The sequence below is a fragment of the Dipodomys merriami genome, unplaced genomic scaffold (genome assembly GCF_024711535.1).
Source record: "Dipodomys merriami isolate MVZ:Mamm:240054 unplaced genomic scaffold, mDipMer1.0.p SCAF_31, whole genome shotgun sequence".
NCBI classification, from domain to species: Eukaryota; Metazoa; Chordata; class Mammalia; order Rodentia; family Heteromyidae; genus Dipodomys; species Dipodomys merriami.
Genome location: NW_027204604.1, coordinates 2,304,373 through 2,316,849, shown reverse-complemented (window position 1 = coordinate 2,316,849; position 12,477 = coordinate 2,304,373). Strand labels below are relative to the sequence as shown.

General features: G+C 41.0%; 1 protein-coding gene across 12 annotated transcripts in view; it reads right to left on the bottom strand.

The window, feature by feature from the left end:
- Esrrg (estrogen related receptor gamma) overlaps positions 1-12,477 on the bottom strand; it is a 612,729-nt gene that overhangs the window by 174,749 nt on the left and 425,503 nt on the right. For all 12 annotated transcript variants that reach the window (XM_070041493.1, XM_070041489.1, XM_070041499.1 and 9 more), the window contains one exon: positions 4,115-4,530. In XM_070041493.1, coding sequence (XP_069897594.1) covers positions 4,115-4,517 — 403 coding nt within the window. In that variant the 5' untranslated portion in view covers positions 4,518-4,530. The remainder of the gene's footprint in view (positions 1-4,114; positions 4,531-12,477) is intronic.

The window sequence follows — 12,477 nt, the reverse complement described above, 5'->3', positions numbered from 1 at the left end:
GTATCAAACCCATGGTGTTATAGATGGCAAACACATATTCTATCACTGAGCAACACTTCAAACCCTGATGTATGTGTTTTGTGCATGCACACATGCATGTGTGTTATGTGTGAGTGTGTGTATGTGTATGTGCCAACACTGGGGATTGAACTCAAAACCTTGTATTCTCGCTTAGCTTTTTGCTTACAGCTGGCACTCTACCACTGAAATCATACCTTCAGTACAAATTTTTGTTCATTCATTGAAGATAAAGTCTTAAAGACGATACTGCCTGGGGTGCCTTCGAACGAAGGTCCTTTATGTCTCAGCTGCCTGAATAGCTAGAGTTGCAGGCATAAATCACCATACCCACAAGATTTATTTTTTATTTTATGCTTAAATAATCAGAGAAGTAGATATTAGTACTTTCAGTGAATAAAACATTTTCCTAAGTAAACATTCATAAGATATGCCAATAATGAACCAGAAAATATGAAAATACAGCTGTTTAAAATATGACGATACAGCTGTGTAGAGCCTTCATACATAGTCTACACTAACTGGCCTTTGTGTTCCTCAATTAAAACTACACAAGGCTATGAAGTATTCCTTATATTTTATGTACAAATCAGATATTTATTTGAAATATATGTGCATATATTCTTGATACACACACACATTTTCTTGATTAGTTTAGGGCTTTTTCTTTTCCAGTTCTGGGGATTGAAACCAGGGTTTCAGGCATGTTAAACAAGGACTATAGCACTCCAAACAGTGCTATAAGTAAACTCTTTGCTGCTTTTCTCAGTCACGCATCCATGTAGCTGTGTAATAAATAGAGGAGCAAGGGAGAGGCTGGTTATAGTTCAGTGCTAAATCACATGCATAGCATTCCTGAAAGCTCTGTTTTTCATCCCCAACACCCAAAACTAAAGAAAACCAAATCCAAAGTGGGAGATGGCGCAATCTTTGTCACAAAGAACAGTAATGATCTTTCAGTGCAGCTGGTTAAAAAAGAATTGCACTGTCTGACACTCCTAAAAGGAAAGGGTAAGAGGGGCTGCGAAGGTGGCTCAGTGGTAGAGTGCTTGCCTTGCATGCACGAGGCCCTGGGTTCGATTCCTCAGCACCACATAAGCAGAAAAAGCTGGAAATGGCGCTGTGGCTCAAGTGGTAGAGCACTAGCCTTGAGCTGCCCCATAACCAACAAAAAAAAAAAAAAAAAGGAAAGAGTAAGAAACTGCTCTACATGCACATCAGGGGTTCAGAATTATCTTTTGTTAAAACAATTTAAAGTATTAGAGCTTAATGTACACTACATGTTTTGCACCTAAAAATAAACAAGTAACAAAACAAAACAAAAAACAATGGCATCGTGGCCAGCTGGTTGCCCATGGCTCATGCCTTTAATCCTAACTTCTCAGGAGGCTGTGATCTAAGAATCACAGTTGGAAGCCAACTCAGGCAGGAAAGTCCATGAGACTCTCATTTCCAATTAATCACCAAAACGCTGGAAGTGGAACTATGACTCCAAGTGGTAGAGTGTTAACCTTGAAAAACAAAAGCTCAGGGACAGCTCCCTGGCCATGTGTTCAAGCCCCCAAACGGTCACTAAAACAAAACAAAACAAACAAAAATAGAATATCACATGGCTAGTAAGGCTTCAAATAAATTGATTTTTACTTAGTTCCAGCAAGGAACCATTAGATGATTCAATGACTGGTTAGATGACAATGTTAAGTCAGTAACAACATGGTAGAAATGTGGGCCTCAAATGGAGCTGTGGTTCAAAGTGATAGAGCATTAGGCTTGAGCACAAAATCTCAGGAACAGTGCCTGGGCCCTGAGTTCAAGGTCTAAGACCAGGGCAAAGAAAAACAAAGAATGAGGAAGGAAGAGGAAGGAGGAGGAAGGAGGAGGAAGGAGGAGGAAGGAGGAGGAAGGAGGAAGGAGGAGGAAGGAGGAAGGAGGAGGAAGGAGGAAGGAGGAGGAAGGAGGAAGGAGGAGGAAGGAGGAGGAAGGAGGAGGAAGGAGGAAGGAGGAGGAAGGAGGAGGAGGAGGAGAAGGAGGAGGAGGAGGAGGAGGAGGAGGAGGAGGAGGAGGAGGAGGAGGAGGAGGAGGAGGAGGAGGAGGAGGAGGAGGAGGAGGAGGAGGAGGAGGAGGAGGAGATAGAAAGCCAAACGCTGGTTGCTCATGACGATAGCATCATCCTAGCCATGAAATCCTAGCTACTCAGGAAGCTGAGATCTGTGTGAGGATTGTGTTTTAAAGCCAGGCCAGTCAGGAAAGTCTGTGAGACTCTTATCTCCAGTTAACCAGCAAAAATTCAAACCTGGCGGTATGGCTCAAATGAAAGAGAGAGGGGAGAGAGAGAGAGAGAGAGAGAGAGAGAGAGAGAGAGAGAGAGAGAGAGAGAGAGAGAGAGAGAGAGAGAGAGAGAGAGAGAGAGAGAGAGAGAGAGAGAGAGAGAGAGGAGAGAGAGAGAGAGAGAGAGAGAGAAAGAGAGGAAGGAAGGAAGGAAGGAAGGAAAGAAGGAAGGAAGGAAGGAAGGAAGGAAGGAAGGAAGGAAGGAAGGAAGGTAGGAAGGAAGGAAGGAAGGTAGGAAGGAAGGAAGGAAGAAAGGAAGGAAGGAAGGAAGGAAGGAGAGGGAGGGAGGGAGGGAGGGAGGAGCAAAAAGAAAGAAGCAAAAAGAAAAGAGAAGATAGACTGGAAAATTGGCAGCAGTAGGCTGCATGTTTATTACCATGAGCAAGGCCCCTGGTTCAATCACTAGCACCAAAAATGTAACTACATAAATGTAATATATATAATAAAGTATGAGGAGAATTCATCGGTGTGCTGTGGATCCTCAATAAATGATTTCTCTTTCCTTCCCCCATGTTTCTATCACAAGAGACTGAAAAAAAATGAAATCTAATTTTCTTTCAGAATATAGATACATCTTTAAAAGTGAACTGAGTTGTACATTTGTAGATGACTAGTTTTAAAGGTGCACATAGAAAGTGCATTCATGTTTCTTTTTGACATTTGGTGGAAAAATAATGTTTATCTAACTCAGAAGACTTAAAAAGTTTGGAGCTACCATCACTTACAAATTTGGAGGCATATTTGATAATTTAATGCAATTTTATTGGTATGATTTAGAGGGCTTTTTAGAGGAATTCATTTAAAAATGAGGAAAGCCTATGTAAAGCACAGGGAAAGTAGACAGTAAGGACTCTCAAACCATCACATTGGTTCAGAGCAGCAGTTCTCAAAGTATAGTAACTTGGCTTAGCAGAATCAGCCTCACTTTGGAATTGTCTATAAATTCTTAGGCCCCTATCCCAAATCTAAGGATTCAGAAGCTCCAGGGACAGGATCCAGGAATCTACACTTAAACAACACTGCCAAGTGATTTTAATACATGCTCCAATTTGAGGACCAATGGTCTAAAGTGTTTACTATTTCCATACATCTATAAGATGAACTGAAAAGCACTATTAATTTAACATGGAAATGTATATTTCCACAGTTGCTACATAGACTCCCATTGTTTTAATAATAGCTATACTCTTTTTTTAGGTGGTAAAAATTATAATAAAATTTAATTATTGTGGGTCCCTTGAAATTGTATATTGGTTCTTTTTTTTGTCTGTTTTGTTTTACATTGTTAAGGTGATGTACAGAGAGGTTACAGTTCCATAAGTAAGGTATTAAGTACATTTCTTGTCAAACTTGTTACTCCTTCGCTCATTTTCTCCTACTTTCCCTCCTCTCAAGCCCCCCCAGGTTGTACAGATCATTTCCAACATATTGTCTTGTGTATGTCGCTGCTGCATTGGCTGCCCTTGTCCTTTGTCTCGCCATTCTGTTGTTCCCTTTCCCTTCCCTGATTCAACTAAATGTATATTTTAAACTCCATTCAACACTTAGTATCATTGCATCATCATAAGATCTTAATAGTGGAAGTAGAATTAATGGATGGGGAGACATTATTCTATAAATCCTCTACTATCAATTTTAATCTCTACTTTCTACTCAAGATAGATTTCACACGTGAAATAGTTGGCCTGAATACAAACCAGGGAGAAGAAAAGTACACTTTATGAGGCTGTAAGGGGATGGGATGTTTATTCTCAGGTCCAACACTCACCTTGAATTGTCCTCTTGAAGAACGCCTTGCAAGCTTCACAGGATGCAACCCCGTAGTGGTACCCAGAGGCGATGTCACCACACACTAAACACAGTCTCTTGGGCATGGAGTTAAGCATGTATTCACACTTGGTTTGGGGATCTTCAACTATGGTGCTAGAGCAGTCATCATACAGTTTCCTGACAGGCCCGTTACCTCCCAGGATAGGAGCGGAAGGGTAGAGAGGTGGCGAGTCCAGTCCGTTCTGGTGACCGTTCATGGTTGAACTGTAGCTCCCACTGGCGTCGGAAGAGCCACCAGGACTGTGGTGGTTGACGCTGTCCGTCAGGGAAGCTGGGCTGGAGGGCTCCGTCTTGATGAAGGACGAACAGCTGGAATCAATGTGTCGATCTTTGTTTGACATTCTGCAGAGAAGCCTGAGATGGAGAGAGAGAGAGGAACAGAGAGAGAGAGAGAGAGAGAGAGAGAGAGAGAGAGAGAGAGAGAGAGAGAGAGAGAGAGAGAGAGAGAGAGAGAGAGAGAGAGAGAAAGAGAAAGAGAGGAGAGGGTCAAATACAACGACCAACAGAAGTAAAAAGACAAAAAAGCAAAAGAAAAAAAAGTGCTGGGCTCCGGTGGCTCAGGCCTGTCATCCTAGCTACTCAGGAGGCTGAGATCTGAGGATCATGGTTCAAAGCCAACCCAGGCAGGACCATCCTTGAGACTCTTATCTCCAATCAACCACCAGAAAACCAGAAGTGGGACTGTGGCTCAAGTGGGAGAGCATTCTCCTTGAGCTGAAGAACTGAGGGACAGCGCCCAGGCCCAGAGTTCAGGTCCCACAACCGACAAAAATAAATGAATAAATAAAAATTTTAAGAAATAGTAGAAAAAGTAAAGAGGAAAGATGGAAGGAGGAAAACCAAAAGAAGAATGTGTATTGCTCTTTGAGAGTGTTTCGGTGGGGGGAGAAGGGGAGAGTAGGGGAGTAGAGACTGTACTTCACTCATTCTCCAGTCAATATCTCTTGTTCTACAAGACGGCAATCAGCACAAGGGCATGCCAGAGTTACATCAAAGCATAAGACAAGCCATAAACAAACGCTCTAAAGGGCCCCCCTTGCCTTTATTTTACCTTTACTCCCAGTGTACAACTGTCAATATCCAAATTGACTCTAGATTCTAAATTTATCAATGGAAGAGGTGGTGATTGGTGAAGCCCGTGTCATTTCTAAAAATGTCATTTATCCTCACTCTACCTCTCCCACTTTCTCGTGCTGCGTGCATTTTATTATGAGCAGAACCAAACTTATATTTCAAGACTGAACAGATGATTCTCAGCTCTGTAATTACTATTTGTCAGCATGCTTCCATAGCATAACTGTGTCTTTTATTGATCTAACTGAAGCACATCGGGAATCTATCCTCAATCATGTCGTTTCTTTATTGAAATCGCCCCATTTCATAGCCATTTCATAATGTATAAAGATATCAAATATAAAATTCTAGCTGGTACTTATGAATTACTTCCTAAGGCTCCAAAGCTTTTTGACTGATCACCAGCACTGATCAATACATTTGTGTATAGGTATGTGGGGGGGGGGGGTGAGAGAGAGAGAGAGAGAGACAGAGACAGAGAGACAGAGAGAGAGTTCACCTGTGGTCTGCCATTATTTAACAGATGAATCTTTAAAAGCCATCTGAGCCTTCAGTAAGTCATAAATCTCACACTCCATATTTAGTACTGCAGAAATGTATCAAAGTTTGTTGTCTCTTTCTCTTTCCCTTTTGTCTTTTAACATCTCTTGGAGGGAAGTATGATGAAGTATCTAATGATATCATGTTCCTCAATTCCTCATATCTACAAGAAGCACATCTACTTCTTTGTTGGATCCACAAGCCATTGAATTTCTCAAAAGGTAATTAAATGCAAAGATAGAATTGGTGCCATTGTCTTTCAACTTAGCCATAAAGCAAAAGCACTGTTCACAAAACCTCTAAGAATCTTCTAAGAGCCCAGGATAGAATGAAGAAGTGACAATTGAGAAAGGGACTTAGATAATTGCTTCCTGATGGAAGGTTGATTTATGGGAATCCCATTGTGTAATGGTCATTTGCTGGAATTTTGAGGACTTAGTCACCCTAGAATCAAGTGATACGATGGCTGCTCCCACTCTAAGTCTAATGAATTTTACCTTTGCACAGGATTTCAGTCTCTCCTCCGGACCTCCCTTCCCCCATTGTTCTGTTCCTTAAAAGGGTAGAACACTCAAGAATTTCTTATCAGGAATGTCTACCTAACAGTTCCAAGCACAAAGAATCTCCTCCTTCACACTGTGGAACTTTGCTTTTTAAAGTCAAGCAGTATCAGGGTGTGCTGAAATGAAGGAAACACACACACACACACACACACACACACACACACACACACACACACACATCATCTCCCTTTGCTCACCCACTTGTGTTTGCCCTATACTCAAAGAGCTAGCAAAAGAAAAAGTCTCCCCCTCAACCAGCCCGAACTACAGCATCCTCTGTCCTCTCCGACCACCCCCCCCCCCCAGCATCTGCTGCCTTGTACCCGTCACTACTAATGAGCGTTGTAATTAATAGATCGCTCTCCTTGTCTCCCTGCTTGCACTCAGGGCGAAGCACTTTCCTCAAGTCAACGTTTGAAAGAAAGCGGGTCGGCACTGACTTACAGCAGCCCTGTGAATTCCTTTTAATTTAGAGCTCTTATACCACCACTTCACTTATTACCTTATAATTACCGGACTGCTCGCACATACATTATGATCTTAGACTAGAGTTAGAAGTTATTAGGCTACTAAACCATAGCTGTTCCCCTTTCCTCTCTCTGGCACTGAATTTCTCACAGCAATGACAATTAACTCTTTCACCATCTGCCTGAAAGGCATCTTTTTTCTCTCTCTCTTTCCTTCTCCTCCCCCACCTCTGTCTCCCAGAGGGGCATTGCCTTGCCCCCTACCGATCACAACCCCCCCCCATTTCCCCTATGCTCCTCTCTCCCTCCCCCACCAGCCCCTCTAAGTTCACTCTCCTCCTTATTCTTCACCGCCTCAGGCTTTCTTTCATGGACTTGTAAAATTTGCAGATTCTCCATTTAAGAGAGAAAAGGCCAGGAATTACTCTCTCATGTATACGACAGTTATTTGCTTCAGATTTGCTATATCGGCCAAATGTATGTGCCAAAGGCATGTTGTTCAAAGTCTCCAAAAACTGGGGACTCTTCAGTCAGCTGTCTCATCCAAAATGTCAGCCTATAACTCAGCAATAACCCCGATGCCAGCAGGATAATCTTTTTGACTACAGCTTCCAGGGAAATCCTGGGAACCCTGGCAGTACCTTCTCATTGATCTGCCCACTTATCCATAAGTGAATGAAGTAAACTGGATTTGTTCGAAGGTTGTAAGCGTTTCTTTTCTAGTCATGAACTACCTCCTTAATTAATGCCTTTTGCCCAAAGTAAATACTAATAAGTCTTCCATTTATTAAATGATTCTGACATGCCAGGCACCAAGCTGCATGCTTTACAAAGATGACCTCTGTTATTACCCAAGAGGTAATCTTTATGAAATTAAGCTTCAGACGGTTTGAAACTTAAAAGCCAGACAGTTAAGGAACTGGTAGAGGTGGGATGTGAACTCATTTCAGACTCCAAAGTCCAGAGTAGAAACGTCTCAAAGCCAAGACAGATCCAAATGGTACTCACTGATTTAAAGAAAAATTAAAAATGAAGGTAAAAAGCGGCACAACCAAGGGTAGAGATGGTATACACAGATCTACTGCTTTCATTTCTCAGCCGTTCCCTCCACTATGCACCCAGTAGGAAGAAAGGACCAACCAAACTGCCCTGCTAAGTCATATCCCCACGGCTCATGTGACACCTAAACACAATCTCTGAAAGCACGCAGTTGTCTCCTAATTACTACTTAGCTCACTACACTGAACACTTCCTAGACACCATGACATTAGAACCTAAAACTACAGCTAGCCTTAATTCTCTTGCGCTCTGTCTCTGAAATTCTACAGCTCTATTATTCAAGCCTGAAATATTCACAACTATCTATAAATTCAATTGTCAGCTGGTGGGTTTTTATTCTAGACTTCACTTCAATCTAAAATTAGAGGCACTAAAACCCACATTAACTCTAAGAGGAATGCAGTGAATAAGACTTTATTTCAAAAGAACACCTTTTTGTCAGAAAGAGCCATTTTCAAGATGATGGCTTTATCTGCAGCCGAAGAGAATAAACCCAATTTCACATTGTGCTGTTAATGCAGAAATTTTAGGTCACATTGGGTTAATAAAAGTCTAAATTTGGTTAAGAAAGAAATGAATAGAAATAACGTGTTGAAGTGTGGGGAAAATATTTATTTAAAAAGCCCGATACAGGTGACTTTTGTTTTCTTATTTTGAAGGACAGATGAAAAGGGTAAGACAAGACAAGCCGTTTTCCAGAAATCTGTGAACACACACAACACCCTGAGAATAAATTGGGGGAAATGTAGATCTAAATCAATGTTCAGAAAGTTGGGGGGAGGCAGGGTTCAGTAGCACACAGCCTGCCCATCTCAGATGAACAAGAGCCTGGGTTTAATCTTCATCATTGAAAATATTTTTAAATGCAAAATCACATTTTTTAATGTAAGAACTAGCATTTTATGAATTTAGCAGCCTTCTTAAAATTTCAGTGCTTTAAGAACGAACCACTTTCAATGCAGTTCAAGACATGTTCTCAAACAATCCTGAGTATCTTATTCGACATAAAAATGTGTTTTCTAAGCTAGGAGCTAGTGGCTCATGCCTTAATCTTCGCTATTCAGGAGCTTGAGATCTAAGCATCAGGATTCAAAGCCAGCCTGGAAAGGAAAGTCCATGAGACTTTTTATCTTCAATTAACCTGCCAAAAGCCAGAAGTGGAAGTGTTGCTCATGGGTTAGAGCTCCTGCCTTGAACAGAAAAAGTTCAGGGACAGTACCCATATCCCAGTACCAGCACTGAAAATGAGCACAAAAACAGAAGGTGTTTTCTATTCTTGCCTCGGGGTCTGTAAGGGCAAAATTTATCTTTGGTGCTAGAGATGAACAATCAAGTAAATGAAACTTCTCAGGGGATAGACTTTTTAAGAAGCAATTCTTGAGAGTTAATTAACTGTGTATATATGTAAGCATTAAAAAAAGTGAGAAATAAGAGAGAGAACAGGAATCAATTAAGTTGCTGCTGTAGGGGAAAACAAGATCATTGGGAACTTAATATTCAATTTATATTATAATTATCATTAATTGTCATCAGTGATTCTACCTAGATCCAGGTAAATGTGTGAACATGAGGGAACTGAAAGGAGTTAGAATTTCCATACACATGTGTAAATGTCCAGTGTGGACATTTCAAAGGTAAAACGTAAGAGTAGCCAGCACTTAAGCTGGCCATGGGTGGCTCATGCCTATAATCCTAGCTACTCTGGAGGCTGAGATCTGAGGATGAAGGTTCAAAAGCAGCCTGGGCAGGAAAGTCCATGAGAGTCTTATATCCAATTAACCAACAAAAAACTGGAAGTGGGGCCATGGTTCAAGTGCTGGAGAGCTAGCCTTATGAAAAAAAAAGCTCAGGGACAGTGCCCAGGCCTTGAGATCAAGCCTCAGGACTGACACACACAAAAAGGGTAGCCAAGATTTTGCTTTGTTAAAGGCTGATATAAAAATAATGTTGCCTAGATTTATGCATTTTTATCCCTTTCATGAAATACAAGTGCTTAATAGATGGGTTGTTCACACAAATTCTGTGCAAAATGTGAATTTATTTCTGATCGCTCTGATAAAAGGATCTACATGCCTATCATCTGCAGTAGAGAGGCTGAGGCAGGAGAATCGCAGGTTCAAGGCCCATTTGAGCCGGGTGCTGGTGGCTCACACCTGTAATCCTAGCTAATCAGGAGACTGAGATCTGAGGAACTCGGTACAAAGCCAGCTGGGGAAGGAAAGTCTGTGAAACTCTTATCTCCAATAAACCACCAGAAAACTGGAAGTGGCGCTGTAGCTCAAGTGGTAGAGCACTAGCCTTGAGCTGAAGAGCTGAGGGACAGCGCCTAGGCCCAGAGTTCAAGCACCATGACCGACCAAAGGAAAAAAAAAAAAAAAAAAGGCCAGTCTGAGCTACACAGTGAGATTGTCTAAAAGAACTGTGAAACAATTCTTCTTAGTACAGATGGCCTTATTATGCCTACTTGTTTGTTTAGATATTCTGAAACTTCTCTTATACTTACATTAGTAGCATACACCTTTACAGACTAAATTAATGTCAAATCAAGAAGTCACTATTTTTTTATTTGCTTTTGTCATCCTGAAGGTCCTGTAAAGGTAACTATTATCATGAGAAATGCAAACATTTTCCTAATGTGTCTTATGTAAAAGACCCAGAAGCCAGCAAAACTGCCAGTTTGTAAATTCAGCTCCTCTCATTGAATGTTAAGGGTTGGAAAAAGATCATTAACTCCATCACCAATCATGTGATTGGCTATCTACTTAAATATTTTTGTTAAAAATAAAATAGAAAGCATAAAGCTTTCAGTAGCCTGAAGTTCTCTCTCTCACAGCCTCTCTCTCTTTTCTTTTTCTGTAAATGCTTTTTGAGGAAAATCTCTGAATTAAAGCTACAGCTCCCTGAGGTTAGCTTCAGAGCTTGTGACCCCCAGCAGCAACCCTGGCAAGCCTGAGTTACAACTTCAAGCCTCTACTTTACAATGAATTTTTTTTCTACCCTTGCTTCAACTAATTGCACTCTAGTAAAGTGGCAAAATGTGAATCACTTAGTAACAAAATGGGCAGCAGCTGCTATTGTCAGAGAATGGTGATGCCGAAGAAAGGGAAAGCAACCGAATGAAGTGTCATGTCAGAAATCAACGGTGCAACGTGTGATTTGAGAAAACATGACTACTTTACAGAGACAGGGTGTCATTACGGCATCACAGTAATACGATGCTTTGACAACTGCTGGGTCTAACATATCATCATTGCATTAAGGTACACTGGCTTAGTTGGGGAAGGAAGAGAAAGGATTTTTTCTTTTAATAAGAAATATCTTAAGGTCTGCCTGGTTAACCCAATGGAGGAGATCATTTTTCTTAAAGGAAGAATGGTAAATCTTGACCCAGGTGCTCTGAAAGATAAAAACACATGGACACACGTATGTACACATTTATGTATAATTTAAAGCCATCTTGGATAACATGGAGCCCATCTAATAGAACAGATTTCTCTATAATAGAATCATGCTTATTCAGTGTTGCTGTGTATGTGTGTGTGTGTGTATGTGTGTGTATGTATCTATGTATATATGTGTATGTGTGTGTGCCAGTAATGGTGTTTGAACCTAGGGCCTGAGCATTGTTGCTTACCTTTTTTTGTTCAAAGCTGGCACACTACCACTCTAGCTACACTTGCACTTCCAACTTTTGGTGGTTAATTAGAGATAAGAGTCTCATGAATTTTCCTGCCCTGGCTGGCTTCAAACTATAATCCTTAGATCTCAAGACTCCTGAGTAGTTAAGAGTACACATGTGAGCCACTGGCACCCAACTCAGTGTTGCTGCTTTATTTTAGCAAAAATGTTAGGCATTTGCTGCAAAAGACTCTCTGCAACTTCTTGTATGTCACAACTATCCTGAGTTAAATACTGAAATTCCATGTGCTAGTGACCACTGAGTCCCCATTGATCCAAGATGGTTAGGCATCCTACTTGGAAGTACAGCATATCTGAAGAATCCTGTGTGACTATTTCTGCTATCTTACATATGACAAAGCAAGCAGAAGTGAGGACACATTTATGTACAAAGCAGTGCCTTCGTGGCTGACAAGATGCGGCTATTTACAATGGAGACAAGAGGTCAGTCTGCTAAGAAAGTGAATTGAATTTGAGCTCTTATCCAAGCTGAAAGCTCTTCTAGCTCTTTAAGGCACTGTCCACACAGAAAAAAAATGGAAAAAGAAAACTATCACAAAGAAGGGACTACTTGACTACTTTCTCCTGTCTGGATAGGCATTTCAAGGAAAGTGCTCCACGAACTAGAACTTGCACCTAATGACTAAATCCTTATAGGAAAGACTTCCTATTGATACCTTATTTCTTTCTAGGGTCCTACAGTTTAATGGTCCTGTCTTCTTCAACTTTGTTCTGACTTTAGGTTTATCAACTACTCTGATTTAAACACTCAAATCCCATATGCTAGCTAGTGACCTCTAATGTTTGGAATCCATTCATTTACAGCAATGAAGGCCCAGAAAAATAAGAATAATGTGCTAAACACAGTCTCAACTGTAACAAGAGCTAGGGTGTGGTGAATACATGAGTGCTAGGCAATA